At 40.8% G+C, this 20,898-nt stretch overlaps 1 protein-coding gene across 2 annotated transcripts in view; it reads left to right on the forward strand.

Moving 5' to 3' along the window:
- The first annotated feature begins 12,917 nt into the window (after window positions 1–12,917).
- MASP1 (MBL associated serine protease 1) overlaps window positions 12,918–20,898 on the forward strand; it is a 77,015-nt gene continuing 69,034 nt past the window's right edge. Inside the window, exons 1-2 of one of the 2 annotated variants that reach the window (XM_006156737.3) lie at window positions 12,918–13,283; window positions 20,012–20,243. In XM_006156737.3, the coding sequence (XP_006156799.1) occupies window positions 13,279–13,283; window positions 20,012–20,243 (237 nt within the window). In that variant the 5' untranslated portion in view covers window positions 12,918–13,278. The remainder of the gene's footprint in view (window positions 13,284–20,011; window positions 20,244–20,898) is intronic. The other variant, XM_006156738.3, reaches the window with a different exon arrangement.

Below are 20,898 nucleotides of genomic sequence, written 5' to 3' on the forward strand. Positions count from 1 at the left end.
GTTTCTAAGGATGTAGATTTTAAGTGTTCTTACCATAAAAATATACGTACGTGAGGCTATGCATCTGTTAATTAGCTCAATTTAGCCATTCACAATGCATACATATTTCAAAATAGTATGTCGTACATGATAAATATACATAATTTGTATTTGTCAACATAAACAAATTAATTATTTTTTTTAAATACTAAAATGTGGGGAGGGAAACAAGCCTGCGGAATAGCCAGCTTTTCAGAGATGCTTTTTTTGTGAAGACATAATTTCTATTTGTCAACATAAACAAATTATTTTTTTTAAATACTAAAATGTGGGGAGGGAAACAAGCCTGCGGAATAGCCAGCTTTTCAGAGATGCTTTTTTTGTGAAGAAGTATTTTTGTTTTTAAAATCTTGCTTTTAAAGTCATTGTCATTCAGCTCTGCTGTGTTGTGACAAGTGAAAAGTTTAAATTTGCCCTGTGGTTTGGCCAGAGAAAGCTGATGGGCCACCAGGCCCATGTGCTTCACATGCCCATGAGCGTCAGCCAAGACGCGCTGGCTGAGTCTCACTGGGAGGTCTTCCCAGCTCTTTTCCAAATGACTTCAGTTTTATGTCATTTTGCCTGAGCCTCAGAGTAGCATGAGAATCAAGAGACATGGGTACCATATATTGTTAGCTACTTGGTTTATCTTCTAAGCTCTCACGGGCTTGTTCCCATCTCCTATACTGCTATCAAACGGGTAGAGTTTTAGAAACTATCAAACCATGTGCTCTATTAAAAGCCTTTTCTGTTTCCCTGTTGCCAAAAGTCCAGTAATCCTCAACTCTGGCCCACATTTAAGATTCTGAATCAATTAGTCTGGGAGTCGTGGCAGAAATATGATTTTGCACAGTTCCCCTTATGACTCTAATATCCAGTCAGAGTTGAGAACCACTGGCCTCTGTGGTAAATTTTCTACCTCTAGCATGATATGCGAGGTTCTTTGTATCGATTCCTACTCACATCTCTTCCCCATTTCAGTAAATTGGACCAGTACCATTTGAAGTAGGAATTCCAAGACTTATCTTTTCTTTCTTCTTCTCCCTTATTCCTCCCTCTCAATTTATAGCCAGGTTCAGGCTTTTCTTCTTAGAAAATATATTTTGCCTTTGCCTCTGTTTGCTTTTCTTCATATCCACAATCACCACTCTGATCCGTTCAAGCATTCTCTCTCCTACCCAGGGCTGCCTTATGACTTTTATGGATGTCCTCATTCCTAAAAAAAAAAAAAGAAAGAAAGAAAGAAAGAAAATTAAAAATGAAAATGAAAATGAAAGGTCTATGTATTTTTATCAGCAGAAACTCCCACCCAGCCTGCTGTGGAGTAGGAGTGTCCCTCCAGCCTTCAAGAACCAATATCTGGTTCCTGCAATCCCAGAGAAAAAAGGCGTGACAGGGAGACCCTGCAATCCCATGGATAGAAGCCGAGGAGGGAAGTTGGCAGAAAGCTTATACACATCAATGAGTAAAATACAAGAGATCACAAAAATGTCAGAAAAAAAAATCAGACAACTCATTGTATCAATATTCAACAAGAATCAAGAGACTATTGTATCAATAATCAACAAGAATTAAACAGAGAACGAATTACAGGAGACAAGAAAAATCTTTCCATGGTATGAAGGAGAAACTCCATAAAAAGACAGACACAATGAAAAAGAATCAAACAGGACTTCTGGAGATCAAAAAATATATATGCTGCAGGAAGGACCAGCAGTTAGTGAAATGGCTATGTCTTTGAACTCCCATATAGGTTACTGCGGTTCGAGTCCTGGACCAGGTGGCTTAAACTCATGCAGGGCACGTGTGCGTGCGTGCGTGCCCAAGATCCCGAGAGGAGAATGGAGGAGAAGGGATTTCAGCATGGCCATCCCCCCTGGGGGGTGACTTCTCGCTTTCTGTCTGTCTCTCTCTGTCTTTCTGGCGAGCACAAACTCCCTATAGCAAAAACCTCTCAAAAAAAAAAAAAAAATATATATATATATATACATTTTTTGCCCAACGACAGATTAGACAGCATAGAAGAAAGAATCTGTGACCTTAAAGACACTTTAGCCCAAACAACTGAAAAGAATAAAAGAATAATTATTAGAAATGAAGACAAGATACATGGATCCTGAACTTCAGCTGTGAACTAGTGCTTTCAGAGACTTAAAATGAAGATTTTTCTGCTAAAACTTCTTCCTCACTTATTTCTAGTGGGTAATGTTGCCTTTCTCTTTGTCTCCAGTTCTCTCTGTCTCTCTGTGTCTCCCTGAGTCTTTTAATTTTTTTTTTTTAAGGTAAAGTATTCTCTGGGCTTTCAAGCCCCTTTATTGTGTTAATAGGTGCCTCTCCCCTTCCCTTTAGGAAAGGCACAAACCCAGGCCCACCTCCACATGGATCCTGAACTTCAGCTGTGAACTGGTGCTTTTGTGCAGTGTGTGCACGCCGCATGGTTTTCAATCTTCGCATTTTAATATTAAAATCTATAGTTTTTTATTATTTTATGTTTTCTTCTTTCCTTTTCTTTAATTCTTTTCTTTTTTTTTTCTCTTTACTCATTTGCTTCTCAGCCTCTGCTCACTAAGTGTCTAGACAGGTCCAAGTGAATGGAATCTATACATCTGAATACAGTTAGGGTCAGAATATTCCTCTATCCTCTACTTCCACTGATTCTGATGCACAAAGAGTGAGAACGGAACAGAAGAGAGATTGCAGAGCACCTCCCCCCTGCACACCTCTGAATGCTCAGACTGAACTTCAAGAATTAGAAAAAACACACCATCCATCTGATGACTAGAAATCACCGCAGGGTCACAAGAAATATGGAAAAACAAGAAAATACCTCCCCTCCAAGGAAAAATAAGTCCTCTTCATCCTCAGACAGTATGATGAAATTCATGGAAATGTCTGATAAAGAATTTAGAATTTTCATGGTGACAAAGCTCACAGAGATCGAAGAAAAGAGAAACAATGAACTGCCGAAGAGGCAGGGGAAAGGAGCTGACAAGCTTCAGGAGGTGAGGAAATTCTTGTAAGATCTAAAAGAGAAATTACACCCTTTAAAAAGAATCAAATAGACCTGTTAGAAATGAAGACTATAATACAGGAAGTCAAAACCTCCCTTGAAAGTATTCAGAGCAGACTAGATCACACTGAAAATCAGATCTCAGTTGTAGGAGATAAAATTACTGGCCTAGAAAAATCCACCATGAAGACTGAGAAAATTGTCCAAAAACATGAGAATACTATACAAAAAATACTAGATACCATCAAACATCCAAAAATCCAGATAATTAGTATCCCTGAAGGGGAAGAGACCCATAAGGGCATTGACAATCTATTCCATGAAATCCTGCAAGAAAACTTTCCAAACCTAGAGAGGCATTCAAAAATCCAGTTCCAAAAAATACAAAGGATCCCAAATAGAATCAACCTAAGAAGATCTTCTCCAAGACACATTACAGCCAGATTGAGCAAAACCACAGACAAAGACAAGATACTAAGATTGGCAGGAGAGAAACTGAAAGTTACCTACAAAGGATATCCCGTCAAGCTGACAACAGATCTTTTGTCGGAAACAATGTGAGTGAGGAAAGAATGAGAAAATATATTCAAAGTGTTAAGGGAAAAGCAATTGCAACGATGGATACTACAGCCGGCAAGATTACCCTTTATATGGGAAGAAAAGACAAGAACATTCTCAGATAAACAAAATATGAAAGAATTTACCAACACCAGACCAGATCTCCAAGAAATTCTGCAGGGAGTGCTATGCCAAGAAAATTAAATACAGTCACACAGAAATAAGTTTTCAAAAACTAAGAAAATGGCCAACTTAATCATGGGCACAAGTCTGGAGTTGAATATTATATCCCAGAATTTAATTGGGAAAATTGAATCACAACAAAAGATAAAAAGTACATGAGACTGAACTAGTGAAATAGAAGTTTATAACTTTTGACTAAAACATTGTTATTTTTTTTCTAGGCTTTGTTTTCCAATTTTAAGGATTTTTGTCTTGTCTTGAGCTGTCAATAGGCTTATATGGTACCTACTATTTGAACAGAATCCCAACTTGTTTCCTGGCCTCAAGTTTTAAGCATATTTCCTTAGCATTTCTTTGATTTATTAAAGTTAAATCTGCTTTTCTTGAAATTGAAAAATATAGTAAAAAGTACATAATTAATCACCATAGTAAATTCTATAGCATCAGCTAGGTGCTACTTTATAGTATATTCATTCTACTCAGAGTTTCATGCCTTAAGTCAGACATGTATTCATAGATATGTACATATCAGCAGAGCCTGCTATTGAAAGTAGTTAGATTATTTAAGAAATTTTGTGAATCAATAAAATGTGTGGGGGGGAAAGAAATGGAAAACAACCGTGGACACCTGAGATAGTGTGGGAGTAGTGTGGGAAATGGCAGAGGGTGATAAATAGGGGGAATATATATATATATGAAACTATAAATGGAAAATGGAAAATTATTGATGATAACATGTGTGATTAAGCTACTATGCAGCATCTTCTGGATGGGAAATTACATTTTATATTCTGTGACAATGCTCGGTGAGTAAATGTAAATTAATTATATTTAAAAATAAGAAATAAAAAAAGATAAAATTTTAAAAAATGAAGACAATACCTGGGGAGCAGCAGGTGGCATAATGGTTGGGGCACTAGACTCCCACATGGCCAATCACGGTTTGAGTCCTGAGCCTGGCAGCTTGCTTTCTTGCTTCTCTCTTTCTTGCTCACTCTCTCTGTCTCTCTCTCATGAGCACGTGTTGCCCTATAACAAATTAAAAAAAAAAAAACTATAGTCAATAAACTAAATAAGTACTTCTTTAAAAAAATGAGGACAATATACAGGAAATCCTAGACACCATTAAAAAGCCAAATATCCACATAATTGGTATTTCATAAGGTGAAGAGACAGGTAAAGGCATAGAAAATATCTTTTATAATATATTAGCTGAAAATTTTCCAAATTTAGAGAGGATACAAAAATCAAAATACAAAAGATACCAGAATATCAAATAGATTTAACATAAGAAGATTCTCTCTAAGCCACATTTTAGTCAAATTAGTAAAAATCAAAGACAAAGGCAAAACTCTAAAAATAGCAAGAGAGAAATGCTAAGTTCCTCACCCTTTTAGACTAACATCAGATCTCTCAGCTGAAACAAGGCAGGCTAGGAAAGAATAGGAAGACATATTTAAAACTCTGAAAAAAAGGCAATTTTAGCGAAGAGTACTATACCCAACAAGATTACCTTTCAAATAGAAAGGAGAAATAAAAATCATTCCCAGTAAATGAATGCTGAAAGAATTCACCAAAATGAAACCAGCTCTTCAGAAAATCCTTAAGGGACTGCTATACCGAGAAAGCCAAAGAGAGTCAAATAGAAGAAAGAGAACACAAAACAACTAGGAATAAAAGGTAAGTTCACACAAATTGATAATAACATTGAATTTTGGGACTAAACATAGATTCAGCGATTTTACATACAAGCAGGTTTAAATACAAATCCACCAATTATTGATAGTTGTTTCCAGCTTGCAATTGATACATTTATCTTAACCATTACTCATTGAATAAGACCAGATAATAGAGGAAAAGTCCACAGTGTTATAAGTCTTTCTTTGGAATGATTTTTTTTTTCTTTTTTTGGAGAGGTTGTTGCTATAGGGCGTGTGCGCTCACCAGGCAGACAGAGAGAGACAGAGAGACAGAAAGCAAGAAATCACCCCCCAGAGGGGATGGCCACACCCCAATCCCTTCTCCTCCATTCTCCTCTAGGGATCTTGGACATGCACCCACATACACCCGGTGTGAGTTTAAGCCACCAGGTCTGGGACTCGAAACGCAGTCAACTACATGGGAGTCCAGCGACAAAGCCATTATGCTAACTACTGGTCCCTGGAATGAATTTTTTAAAAAGCCTAAAATCAAGAACTTTGCAAAGCCTATAAATCACCAAATCACTGGCTTTCCTATGTCTTCACTTTAAAACATCTCTTTCTTTAAAACATTTCTTTATGCCTGGTATAGTACTACGGTCTTTAAGAACTCCCAGTGTGTGAGTGAAAGTATTCTTTTTCTATCTCTTCCTCATGAGCTATTGTTATGTACAGTTTTACTTATCTCTAACTGGACCAATGATTGATACCCAGAGTTTTTTTCAGATTATAAATTCCTATCCACAGTCCTCTACACGGAAATTACAAATTCTTCTTTCAGGATATGTTAAGATTACCATGTTAATTTATATGATCGTTGTCTGATCTTTTTTTTTTGGAGAGAGGTTTTTGCTATAGGGTACATGTACTCACTGGAGACACAAAGAGAGAAAAGCGAGAAACTGCTCCCTGGAGGGATAGCCATGCACAATCCCCTCTTCTCCATTATCCTCTCAGGATTTGTGGCATACACGTATACACACCTTGTGTGAGTTTCGAGCTGCTGGGTCCGGACTCAAACCACAGTTGTCCATGTGGGAGTCCAGCGCCTTAACCTCTACACCATTTTACCTGACTTTTAATCAATATATTTTTCTTTAGAACTGTACCTCATTGTAGAGAATGTCATAGACTATTCAGTACCTACTTGTAGAATAACCATTGGTGTGGGTTTCGATTTTTCACAACATAATGTTAAATGTTGAAGGTGATGAATATGTTTATATCCTTGATTTGTTTATTACACACCATACACATGCTTTTAAAGACCATTCTGTGCCATACAAAGATGTATAATGATTTTATGTGAGTCATAAATTACAACAAATACTTAAAATAAAAAAAATTATATTTTAATGCTGTGTCTATATTAAGAGAAATAGAATACAAGCTGGAGTCACTGTTATATTTTATTCTGATTTTAAACAAAATTAAAATGAAAACATTTTCATGAGCCCCTGAAAGTCCCATGGGCCCCAGGCTTGGTGCCCTCTTTGTCTAATACGTGAATTGACTTGGGACTTGACTACTGTAACTGCCTTCCAACTGGTCTCCTCGCCTCCCATTCTCCAAATCCATTCTCCTCATAATACATAGAGATAGTATTTTTGTTTATTTATTTCTTCCATGATCTCTCAAGAGAAAAAGAGATAGATAGCACCCTACAGGATCCTGTCATGCTGAGAATACAATCAAACTCCTGACCATGGTCTAAAAGACCTGGCAATAAATGCTTTATAGAATTGTAGATAAGAATAAAGCCTTTTTGACACATTTTCCTCACAAGGAACTATTTGAACCTTTAGATTGATGTATGAATTATCATTTAATTTGTGGGTAGGGAGCTGTGGAAAAACATTTATGAAAGATATAGATCTGTAGGTGGTCAGCATCTAACAGTATTTTAAACTACAGAGGTAGAGAAAAGGGAGCATGGTTAAAGCTGAGCTTCGGAATTGCAAGGCCTTGAGGGGGCATCAAGCCCCTAAAATTATATGCTAAATTTTGAGAGTAAGTACATGTTTAAGTTTTTCTCGGAAGAAGGTCCATCTCACAAGTGTTTATTAAGGTCCTACTTTGTGTAAGACAAAAGAATAAATATAATGGCGAACAAAATATACAAAAATACTTTTCACTTGGAGATTGTATTTTTCCAGTGGGATCAGAAGCAAGCAATACACAAATAAAAAACTAAAATAAATGGTGTCTTAACTGGCAATTAGTGCCACACAGAGAATGAAATAGGTAACAGGGTTAGCGAGTGGGGGTAGCCGTATAAATCACGACTGCAAACAGAATGGTCAGAAAGGACCTCAATCACCTATGATTCTCAATGATTCACCAGAAAGACGAAGAGACACTCCTTTGAAGTAAGAGAAGAGCTAAGAAATAGGTAAGAAAACAATCTACAAAGATATGCTGGTTCTTGTGATTGGTTGTGAGACTCAGGAAAGACATAAAGCCAAGGAGGTCTGAAGGCTGGGAGAAAATGAAATGGTGACAGTGAACTGCACATCAATGAGGTTGAGGTCTGGACAGAAGGTTATTGGAGGACCTAGAAAGACAAGAGACTGTGGTCACGGAATGGGCTGTAGGAGCTTGAGATTCCAGGGTGGGTGTGGTGGTGGGCATAATAGACTGTTACAGGGGCCTTCATCAAAGCTGATGAGGTTTATGAACTTTGGCCCAGTGTCATGCAGGGTATCAGGAATTATCAGAAAGGGGAAGCCAGCATGGTGTCACATGCCTTAATGAAAGAATAAAGGCAGGACCGAGGCCGGAAGTGATAATAACAGAGGTAAGTAGGCATGGAGTGACCAACGTGGTAGAAAAGGAGGGAATTCGGAAAGAGGGTAGAAAAGCAATGGCTGTGAAACAGCAGTAGGGAGTTAAGAAAGTGAGGACTCTCCCTCCTGCATGACCAGGTCCTTCTACAGTGTCATGCCAGCTGCCTGCTTGCTGCAGATGGCATGCTTTTATCCTCTCCTTGGTTGGGTCTGCTTGGTCCTCATGGGCTTAGTATCAGAGAACTTCTGGGAGACAGAGACAACATCGGTGAGCAAAGCTCTTGCTGCCCTAATTGGTGTAAAATGGATTTTGCCAAATACGGCAAGGGAGGTGACAATGGTATACTGATTTGCTAGGGCTGCTATAACAAAATGCCACAGGCTTTGTAACTGGAACAATAGCAATGTATCTTGCCACAGTTCTAGAGACTCAAAACCCAGGATCAAGGTATTGACAAGTTTGGTTTCTTTCTAGGCTTTTCTCTTTGGCCTACACATGGTTGTCTTCCCCATGTCTTCACGTGATCTTCCCTCTGTGTGTTTCCGTGTCCTCACCTCCTTGTTTTATAAGGACACCAGTTATATTGGATTTAGGGCCCACTCTCGGGATCCTGTTTTTAACATAGTCACCACTTTAAAAGTCCATTCTCCAGGTACAATCACATTCTGAGAAAATGGCAGTTAGGACATTGACAGGGAAGTTTTTGTAATTTTTTTTTTTAGAATTATTTATTTTTGTTTTATTTCTTTCTTTCATTTTTTATTTTAATTTGACCAGAGAAAGACACACACAGAGAGAGCGGGAAAGTAAGAAAGGAAGCCACCAGGTCCGAGACTTGAACCATGGTCGGCCATGTGGGAGTGTCCAGCGACTTAACCACCACGCCACCTGCTGGTCCCGACATGGAAGTTTTTGGAGGGGACACAATTCAGTCCATAATAGTTGATTTATTTTTTAATAGGAGCCTTTTTAAATTTATTCTTTCTTTGAAATCTCATAATTACATAATGGCATGGCTCAAAAATGATCACAGTTCACAAAAGGTACAAAAGTGCAGACGAGGAAAAGAGGCCTAATTTTAGGATCAGGAGGGCCTGAGCTCCAGCCATCAATCACCCATCTATGAGCATATGTAGTTTCTCTGAACCTCGGTGTCTTCATCTGCAAAAACATGTGACTAGCACACGCGGTGATGTATATAGAATTATCTGCAAGATACTAAGTACTGGGTTGTCAGAAAAGTCCTGACGCATTTTTGCATAAAAAATACATTTTGACTTTTCCAACAACCCAATATATTTCATCAAACCAAGATGCCATCTATTAGAAGATGTACCATTATGTTGTATGCTATGTACAAAAAGTGACAAAATCATATATTTTAATTTTACAGATTCAGGGAGCCCTACCCCAGAATTATTGAATTTAAACTTCCTGGGATAAACTTCAGAGACGGGCATTTTTTCCATTTCTCACGTTATCCTGACAATCTGATAGGCTCAGGAGACATGGTTTTTGCCATATTGGCAATCAACGTACCAAACAACCTAAAATTTAAACTGAGATCTTTGGAGCTGTTTATCAGTGTCCTAGGTATTCTGTAGGAAGCCTGGCTTTTAGGCGTTGCCAGTGAAAACCCATTGCCCAAATTCTTTACATTTGTAACACATTTATGGAATTCCAGAAACTTTGCTCAGGAATTGCATAAAACAAATACTTTGGTAGAACATGTAAACGAAAACCTGTTACGGTGGTCAGAATGCTGTGACGTTTACTCTCTTAACTAGCTTTTGGATCCTTCTTCCGAGGACAACCAGGTGTCAAGCCCCCCTGTCATTCTACACGTTCATGGCTGAAAACAACACACTGTTCATCGCTTGCGTGCATTTCTAAGTCATTGTTTTCAAACTCCTTAAAGACTAGTTGAATCCTTTTACACACTATTGTTCTGACCTCGGGGATTGAATTCTGAGGAATGGTAACACTATTATGACCACAGAAAAAAAGTGTCAAGACCATGAAGGCTTCTCTGGATGCCTTCCCTCCCTTCACGGGTCTAGCACTCCACCTAGCAGCCCCTACTAAACATCATTCCCTATTCTTCACATCCACAGCTACATGCTTCATTATCTCGACTGAGTCCAATCTCCTGATTCACAGTTGAACAAACTGATGTCCCTGTTCCTAAAAAACATAGATGCAATAACTCACTCAAAGTTACATACATGTTAGCCCAGGCCTTCTACTCCCAGACCAATGCCCCTTCTATTCCTCCCACCACCTGTGATCAGTCAATGACACTTCAAGGATCTTCATCTAAAGTTCAAGACAACATCCCAAATGCAGTCCAGGCCAACAGCAAACTGCCCAATCATGGCACCCAGATCATTCGGTGAGACACATAGTTCCCATTTTCCCTCAGATTTCATCTGAGCCTTGGCTAACTCCCAGGAAAGCACACATATCAGATCTCTGTATATTGGCAGAACTTTGGCTTCAAACATATTTCAAATGCCTCCCATTGAACATTGGCAGCCTTGAAAAAACATGGCCAGGAAATTATTCCAGAAAGCCTAATTGCTCTCTGACACTTTACAAGGGAAAGCCGATGTCTTTCCCTCCCAAGCTCTTCCTTCTCTGCCCAGAACAAAAGAATGCATGTCCCAGTCTGTGCCCTAAATGAGGAGAGGGCAAGCTCGGCGGCGGCGTGAGTTGAGGGAATGTCTTTATTGGGCAGGGCCCTTTGCACAGCACAGTGTACATTTTGCCAAATTCTTTTTCCTTCGCTTTTAAAACCCTTGTGTATTCCAAGAGAAATGTAGTCCATGTGTTTCTGATTCATTTACACTTAAATCATTAAAATGTTCTTTTGTGAGAGTTACTTGATGTCTGTGGAGCCTGTGAGTCTTCCTAATGTGAATGTTAAAGACTTTTCCCCATCCTGCCTGAAACAGAAAGCAACATTTTGCTAAAATAGGGCCTGAGTTCAAACACATTTTCTCCTCTCAAGTACTTGCACTTGCTTTATCAACCACAGCCTCTTAATAATGCCAAGCTTGGCAAGACTGACATTCGAAAGTGTTAAAATAGAGAAACTGGAGAGAAAATGGAGCAAGAATTCCAGCAAAAGTCAAGCCAGGACTCCCCAAATGTGCCAGTGGGGCGTATAATGAAGGATGCACATCTGCCACCTGGATTAGAGTGGCTGGTAGCCTGTTTGCACCCCACAGGACAACTAAATAAACCACTTCCACAAGCATAATATCATGTAAGGGTCATGGCAACCCTCATTTCCCAAATGAGAAAGCGGGATCAGAGATGTTAAGTACTGTACCCAAAGTGCACAGCCAGAAGGTAGAAAAGAAAGATTATAACTGATTGAGTTTAATGCTCTTTCAAAATGGCTCAACTTGAGCTCCTTGGTGAATAGTGTGTGTGTGTGTGTGATGTGAGTTTATGTGTGTGTTTAGAATTCCATGTGTACTGTAAGGTATTAGTGAAAAGAAGTGTAATATGGTGGGTAAGAACTCAAATTCTTCCATCACTTTCTAGCTGTGTGAACTTGGAAAAGTTATTCAACCCCTCTGGGCAGTTTCCTCATCTGGAAAATGGGATCATGTGACTACCCACCTATAGAGATAAATGAAGAGAATTAATACATTAATTTTTTTAGAATTATTTTATTTCATTTTATTTATTATTATTATTATTATTATTATTATTATTATTATTATTATTATTATTTTAATTTGACCAGAGAGAGAGAGAGAGACAGAAAGAGAAAATGAGAAAGCAAGCCACCAGGTCGTGGACTTGAACTATAGTCAGCCATGTGGGAGTCCAGTGTGCCAACCACCACACCACCTGCCGGCCAATACATTAACTGTTTAGAGTGATGCTTGGCATGCATGCTCAATAAGGTTTAGCTATTTGTGGTAGCAGCAGTAGAAAGTAACAAATAGCTGGATAATCTTGAAAATTGTATCGTTTTTCCAAGCCTCATTTTCCTCATCTGCAAGAGACATATAATAGTAGAACCCTCACAACTTAGTGAAAGCTACTGGGGTGATACTGTGTCCTGCACAGTGCTGGACTCAGAAACAGAGCTCCAGAAAACCCACACCCAGACATCCTATTCCGATTCCGCTTCGGTTGTTACTGTCGTATTTCTCTTACTATTCCGCTCAGCTCAAACCGGTGTGGCGTTTGTCTCCAAACCACGGTTACAGATGTGGATGCAGGCCCAGGTCTCTGGGCACGGGGCACCAGGCTTCCTCCGTGTGCCCGGCGGGCTTTCTAGGCTGCCCGCTCTGCGCTGGTAAACAACATGGCCAGTACTGCCTTTAAGTGGGGAAGAACAACTAGCCAACTGCAAGACGGTGCTTCCTCACTTTCTGGGCCAGCCACTCGCTTCACAGGAAAACCTGTGGTTGTTTGAAAACAGACTAAGGCTTTGGGATCTGATATTTTTGTTTCTCTGAGTGTAGATGCTAGAATTGCCTTCTTAGTTTAATTGGTGTTCTTTCGCTGGTGTCTTGAAGAACCACAGAAAATTATAGCCAAGGGAAACTGACGAGAAATTAAACTTTGCCCCCTTCATTCTACACACACACACACACACACACACACACAGTGATGCAAATGCCTATCTGAGCCTCTTAGCTATTTTCTCTCAAAGGCTGGAGTCAGACACACATGATAAAGGAGGGAGCAGGAGGAGCAGATCTTTTAAGGAAGAAGGCAGATTCTGTTCTGTCAGGTTCCTCCTGTGTGTAAGAGCCAGTCAGAGCAGAGAGAGAGAGAGAGAGGAGAGGAAAAGCCATAGGGAGAGAGGGGGAGAGGGGATCTGTTGCAGGCAGGGAAAGGCGTGACCTGAATGGAGAATGCCAGCCAATTCCAGAGACACACAGGGACCTCAGAACAAAGATAAGGCATCGCTGACACCACACCAGGACGAGCTCAACAGAGAAGTCTGGCTGGGGGGACCAAGTCCAGGCAACTAGGAGCGCCCAAAGCAGAAAAATGAGGTGAGTGGCAGAGCAGGAGAGGGCATGGTGCCCTTTCGGGGACCAGGTGTTAAGTAGCTGGGAGGGAGGGTCTGACCTTGTCTCTGGACGTCTCACCTGTGTGTCCTGCGGCTGGTGGTGAGGAGGTGTCTCATCAATTTCTTGGGGCTCTGCAAAGGGAGCTGTGGGCGGGCTGGGAGCCTTCCCTGGGACTCAGAGACATGCAACTTGAAACGGGAGACTTTGTGCAAATCCTGGTCCTCCGGACTCTGCTGAAGCTCAGCTTTCTCCCCTGCCAGCCCTGGGTGCTGCTGGCTGGCGAATGTGACACTCCTCCAGTTGCCCGCAAAGCTGACTTTTAATTTTCTTGCTTTGCAAAAAGCATTGATTTATCTCCTCTAACACTTTGTGACTTAAATATGTGTTTGTGTGTTTATTTGTTCTGACCGGAAAAGAAACCAGCTTCCCACAGCTCGGCTCTGTGGTTTCTTGAACCTTCAGAAGTTTGCCAGTTAAACCTCAATTTAGAAAACTAAAAACCTGTCCCCATTTTACAGTTCCCTGTACATTTCTGCATTTCTCGCTGAAATCAGAGGCAGCTGGTGGCATGAATCAGGCTATGAATTGCACCAAATGGCTCTTAAAGGGATACCATATTTCCTTTTTTAAAAAAGGAGCTTTTGGAGTTTCAAATCCTAGGACTTTAAATTCTAATCAGTTTTAAGCCCTTCAGTTTTTCTTTTCTTTTCTTTTTTTTTTTTTCATCTTATTTGATATTTCTTACCAGACATTCCTAACAAGGTCTCTTCTTCTACAAGTCTGAAAACTCCATCACCCTAATTAGCTTTATTATTTATAAGTATTAATGCTTGTAAAAATACACACAACACACACACACACACACAAATACACACACACAGAAGAAACACTGCAAATGTGTTAAAGCCCTAAAGTCTTCTTTTCTTGTTAATTTTCTTTTCAATTGAGAAAGTGCCTCCATTTGATTCCTCTTATACAAAGTCACCCAGCCAGTTTGCTGGGTCTATAGCCAATGAGGGGCTTCAAGAATATTTCAACTCTGCACTCTAATTACCTGTGGCTCAGAGAGAAAATCAAGTCCTTAAAACTAATTCAATAACTTTGTTCTTTTAAAGCCTACTATACATTTAAATCTGCCATCAAACTCTATTTTCCTTTTTCTGAAAAACAAAACAAAAGAAAATGGGATTTATGCCTATCTACATGGAATGGCATAGGAATTACCTGTTGAAGATCTAAACCTCACACAACCACTCAGCGCCCCAGCTGCACCGACATGCAGGACTGAAGAACAGTTTGCATTTTTGTATGTGCTCAACACTCTACCTGGGATGACCTTCCCTCTTACTTTCTAGCTAGAAGACCTGCGTGTTCAAGCAAGCTCAAATATCCCCTCCTCTTCCCTGACCACCATCCCCCAGAGTCAGCCTCTCCTTTGTTCCCCTGTCCGTTGGACCTACATCTCTTACTGTCTTTGTAGTATCTCCTTGTGTAAATGTCCACCGCCCTTTACAAGACAGAGTGCTCCTTAGTAAGCGAGCTGTATCTTTAGCTCTGTACAACCAGCTCCTGGCATAGTGTCTGTTTCTATTAGGCCTTCACTATATATTGGTTGGATTGAATTTGCTTATTGAATAGTGAAGTCACTACTAGAAAAGTGGTCCACTAACAAGTCTCTAAAGGGTCTTACAAAGCATTTTCATGGTCACTGTCTCACCTGGTTTACAGAGTTTGGATGAGGTAAGAACTTACAGATAAATGAGAATAAAAGTCGTTAGACAATTTGCCCAAAGCCACACTCATGGTTTTAAAAAGGCCCAGCCTCAATCTTGGGTCTTTGGCTTCTAAATTTGGGAATTTTTCTTTCTTTTACATTGCACTACTCTCAACCAAGCATAGTATTTTACACCGATGGCTCTCAGTCTTGGCTTCATGTTAGAATAACCCTTGGCGCTTTAAAAATTGCCAATGTCCAGGCCTCAACCCAGACCAATTATACCAGAAGCATTAGTAATTTTTTTTTTAAATTTCCACAGACAGCCAATGTGTTTTTAAATTATTTTTTACAGGATTAATTGCTTTGGCCAAATGCCTGGGCATGATATGGGCATGGACCCAGCGTTTCTTGTGAGCTTTGTTATTCCCTTCTTCTGTTGAAGTTAATTCACCATATGGTATTGGGCATGATGTGACATTCCTTGGGGTGTCTTTTCATCATTTGTCAAATAACAATGCTGTGTTTGGGATCTATGCAGTCCTTTCAACTCTTAAACTCAAAAACAGAGTCTTGATGTTGTTTAGGTTGAAGCGAGGGGCTTGAATGAAGAGGAGAGACAGTTCTATTCATTCCACAAGCATAGACACACACAGGCATTTTTATGTATTCCTGATAGCCTGCTCCTACAGTGGAGCCTGTGAAATCCCAGCTCTATATATTACTTTTGACATTTCAAGCAAATGTAGCTAAACTTTTTGATTAGCTGGAGGATAGATAACAGGTGTCAGAAACTGTACAGCCGGTGCCTGGCACATAAGAAGCCAAAAACATTCAGGGAGTGTGATGAGGACTGAAAGCTGCCACTTAGATTCTTCGATTAACAACCCCTAAAGCAAGCAAGCAAGCATATGCTCAAGCCCATTTTGTGAAAGGAGATATTTGTTTCATATGTTTGAGACTGTTTTGAGATGCAAACAAAATAGAATAAAAAGCCGCACAGGCCTTCCTCCCACGCTGACCAGTTGCCTACCACAGATGGCGCTGGGCCTCTGGGCTAGATGGGGCTGTCTGCCACCAGCGCTTGACAGAACTGGCCTGAGGAGGCTCCGAGTCTCCTCAATGTGATCTGGAAAAAGCAGACATGGAGAAAGTTGACCTTTCAGCCTTGCATAATCTGGGTGTCGCTATTGCAGGAAGTTTGATTCTGGAGCCAAAGCTCATTCCTAACTCCTGCTTTTCGGGAAGCAGCATGGTAGAGTAATCGTAACTGTTTGCCTAGGCTGGACAGTTAACAAAGCCTTTCCAGCCCTCCGGGGGATAGCAGCCCTGTGGGAAGTTATTATTACTGCCACGAATGAGTGAAGAAGCAAAGACCTTCCTGATGTCGTAGGGTAAGTAGAAGAAGCAAAGTCAGAGCCTGCAGTTGAATCTAGCTGTTCGGCCCCAGGACCATGCTCTACCCTCTTCAGCATGATTAAGTCTAAACTCCCAGCCCTGGCCACATCGGTGCATTCTCTCACTTAAAAGTGGAGGTTTCTGCACTCAGCTTTCCTACCCATTCACTGGACAACTGCCTTCTCTTCTCTCTGCCTCTGGGGCCCTCCCTCTACAGATGGGATTAAAATAATATTGACATTGGCTATTGGACAAAGGCATTTCTTAATAGCACCTCACCTGTTGCTGTTTTTTTCCAAGAGGCCTTGGAAAAATGTAAATAACTTTATTTTCTTTTTATTGAAAAAATAACACATGGTTCTTCAAGACCAATGTTCACATTTATATAGACAAGAATAGAAACACTTATGCCCATTTTAGAAACAACCACTTTAACACCTTGGTGTATATCCTTTCTATGCACATATTACCTGAGATAGGTAATCTATGTGTGTCGTTATCTTGCTTTATTTACATATTCAAAATTTCACATATATCTGTATGTACATATATATGCAGCTGAATGCATAGGCAGGGAGTTATTAGAGTGAAACAACTTCTTAATCAGTTAAGTTAATCCAGGGACCAGTAGATGGCGTAATAATTACGTCACTGGTAGTTGACTGCAGTTTGAGTCCTGGACCCAGAGACTTAAATTCACGCTAGGCACATGTGCGTGCATGCCCAAGATCCCAAGAAGAGAATGGAGGAGAAGGGATTGTGATGTGGCCATCCCCCTGGGGGTAATTTCTTGCTTTCTGTCTCTCTGTCTCTCTCTCTCTGTCACTCCGGTGAGTACATGCGCCCTATAGCTAAAATCTCCCTTTCAAAAAATAAATTAAATAAATAAAGATATAACTTAATCTGAAGATGCTAGTGTACTTTCCCAGCACTGACTTCTTCCCACACTGAACACGTGTATGTGCACATGAGAGTAAAAGAGAGAGAGATGAGTCCCCTCACAGGGTCCAGTTGCACCACGATCCCCTCTAGCCCGTTAGATCCAGGGCACTCACGTTTGTGCCCAGTGTGCTTCAGGCTGACTGGGTCAAGGATTCAAACCATGGTTCCCATGTTGTAGCTTCCCTTGAGTGGTGTATTACTACTGCATCACGGGGCTGGCTCAGCATTGACAGTTTAAGCTAAGACTCTGGTATCACTTCTATTCAATTTTTTATTCATTTATAGTCTATCATATACCTGACTCTATAATATAAGTCCTTTATACATTGTCTCTAATGCTTAGATGAACCTACCAATTAGGGATTATAATCGTATTTAACATACGAGGAAAGGGGGGTCATGAACAGACTAGTTAGCCAAGTTTTGTCAATCAGTAAGTCCAAGAATGGGGATCTGAGCCCAAGCATATTTCACTCCAAAGGCTGAGCCTGGAGCAGTGCAGCGTGATAGCTGTTCTCATAGAGGTGTGTCCAAGGAGCTGTGGGATCTGGAGAAATGAGGGTATGCTCAATAGCCTGGAAAGCTTTCAGCTGAATGACGGAGGGTAAGACGCTAGTAGGTGAGGGACGCGCAAGGCATGTGCGGTAGGGTGAAGCATGGAAGGGCGTGCAGATCTCCGGGATAACAGAAGGCCTGCCTGGCTGACATTCAGATGGAACTGGCCTGACAAATCAGCCCCAACGAGAAAGGGCTCCTCAGTCACCAGGAACAGACTTTTACCCTGCAGGCACAGAGGGGCAACATGGATATCTGAGTTTTAGAAAATCAGTTTTGGAGCACCAGCAGATGGCATAATGGTTACATCATTGGATTCCCACATAGTTAACCACAGTTCGAATCCCAGACCCAGTGGCTTAAAACTCACTCTGAGCGTATGTACATGCATGCCCAAGATCCTGAGAGGAGAATGGAGGAGAAGGGATTGCAGGGTGGCAATCCCCCCCCCCGGGGGCGGGGGTGGGCAGTGATTTCTTGCTTTCTGTCTTTGTCTCTTCGGGCGAGTGCACACATCCTATAGCAAAAATCTCTATTAAAAAAAAAAAAAAAGGGAACCAGCAGTTAGTGAAATGGCTATGTCGCTGGACTCCCACGTAGTCAACCGCGGTTCACATCCCGGACCCGGTGGCTTAAAACTCACACCGGGCGCGTGTGTGTGTGTGCCCAAGATCCCAAGAAGAGAATGGAGGAGAAAGGATTGCGGCATGACCATTCTCCCTGGGGGGTGATTTCTCGCTTTCTGTCTCCATGTCTCTCTCTGTCTGTCTGACGAGCGCACGCGCCCTATAGCAAAAAACCTCTCCGAAAAAAAGAAGAAGAAAAGAAAATCAATTTTTGTGTAGATAATAGAGATAGTATGGGAGGAGGTAGGTAGGGAGCAGGAAGGATCAGGGAAAAAATAAACAAAACATTTAATAGACACAAAAATGAAAAGGTATCTGTTGATGATAATGTATGTGGTAATATCTTTGACTTGACTAATATGCACTGTACTCATGCTGGGAAAAACCAGGTTGTGTGCTGTAAGAATGTACAGTGACTAAATGTAAATAAAATAAATTAATAAGAAAATCACCTTTGGGAGAAGATCGCCGCATGACTTAAAGTACAGGCAGGAAGATCAATTACGATGCTACAACAATAGGCCAGACAGAAAGTTTCTATTCAGTGGTTGACCGGAGAGGAGGAGCGATGGATTTCCAAAGTATGGGAAGCAGAATAATTAGGACTTGATGACTATTAAATGTGAGATGAAATAAAGTATTGGCAAAGCCTCAGGCTTAGGGAACTGGTAGATGGCAATATACCATGAATGGGAATCAGAAATGAAAGCAAGAACTGACGAGAAGCGATGTTGAGCCACGCCAGGGATGTTTGCGTTCAAGGTCCTTGGGCCTTGCAGGGGGAGGGGCCTTAGAGAGGCCTGGTGTGGCGTATACCGACCTCCAGGGCTTTGACCAGCCTTGGCCATTCTGCTTCATTATTGCATCATTTGGTGTGCTCTGTAAGTTCTATTTAATTTCCCGTGTCCCTTTTGCAACTGTTTTAACAGTCTATTATCTCTGATTCCTACAGAAATAAATGATAAGTATTTGATATTTTCATTTGAACACTTAACAAGAGGAAGAAAACTTGTTTTACTCATTCTGTCTTTATCTGAGATTTTGCATGCCTTGACTGACTGTGTAAACCCTTTCGACATGTTAAATATGTTTAAGGTACTACGCATTCCATCACTAAGTGTAAGTCTCGCCCAGTTGTTGCCATATTATTATTACTTAATCTTTTAAAGCAATGAATAAAGAATTCATTAAACTGAAGAAATTAAACTGAAGAAGTGATCAACTCTTTCCTAATGATGGAAGTTACACTTTTGACTGTAAAATGATATGGCAGAGCCCCAAATATAGTACTTTCTGGAAATGTTTAATAATGTTATCATCAAATCTCTAAAAGAACAATATTGGAAGAAATCTTAGGAGTGACCTAATTGTATCTTTCAGTATTTCAGACTGAGTAAGCAAGACCAGAGGAGATTTAGTTAAATGTGGGGACCTGTATCCAGAAATGCAGACTGTATCTACGTCATGTCTTTCAGGAGGCTTCTTCTCTGTCAAGCTCTGTGCTTCTTCCTGTTGAAGGCTTCAGCCCATACTGTGGAGCTGAACAATATGTTTGGCCAGATCCAGTCACCTGGTTACCCAGACTCCTATCCAAGTGACTCGGAGGTGACTTGGAATATAACTGTCCCGGAGGGCTTTCGGATCAAGCTTTACTTCATGCACTTCAACTTGGAATCCTCCTACCTTTGTGAATATGACTATGTGAAGGTAAGACTCCCAGTGTTCTCCAAGTGAGCCAGGCTCTCTGTGGGGAGTTAGAGAAACCAAGATGAATTAGACACTGTCATTACCCTCATGGGGTGGCATTAGTGAGGGAGACACAGAGGTGACAATGTGATGAAGGAGGGTCAGGGGTGGTGTTCCAGGTGCAAGCTAAGTGGGTAAAACTAGACCAGACCATGTGAGAAAGTGAGGTGTGACTCGGGTAAATGCAGCGCGCTTTTTTTTTTAATGTTCTCAAAGCTGTTAATGTTTCCACATGCGTCTCTACTCCAAGATCTCAAGCAAAAAAGGGTAGTGACTCCAGAGTAAGCAGTAATCAGAGCCCTAATTATGCCCAAAGCTGAGGTGTTAGAAAGCATTGTCCAACCCCCCAAATAACGGTAATGTGTTTGGGAAGTCTAGGGCATGTGCTATTAACAGTGGGAGGTGAGGTTGGAGGGGCAGGTTAGGGTGTGATTCCACGGCCGTGAACGTCATGCTATAGTGTTTGCATTTTCACTGCAAAGGGCACAGTCAGGGAGAAATCGGAGATGATCACAGCATAGAATGCCTTTCCCTGGAATTGAGAAAAAACTCAAAAGAAAAAGCTACGGGTAGGCAACTGTTCTCTGTTAAAAGTGGAGCTGAAAAGGACCAGATT

The sequence above is a fragment of the Tupaia chinensis genome, unplaced genomic scaffold (assembly GCF_000334495.1).
Source record: "Tupaia chinensis unplaced genomic scaffold, TupChi_1.0 Scaffold000515_1, whole genome shotgun sequence".
Taxonomy (NCBI): domain Eukaryota; kingdom Metazoa; phylum Chordata; class Mammalia; order Scandentia; family Tupaiidae; genus Tupaia; species Tupaia belangeri.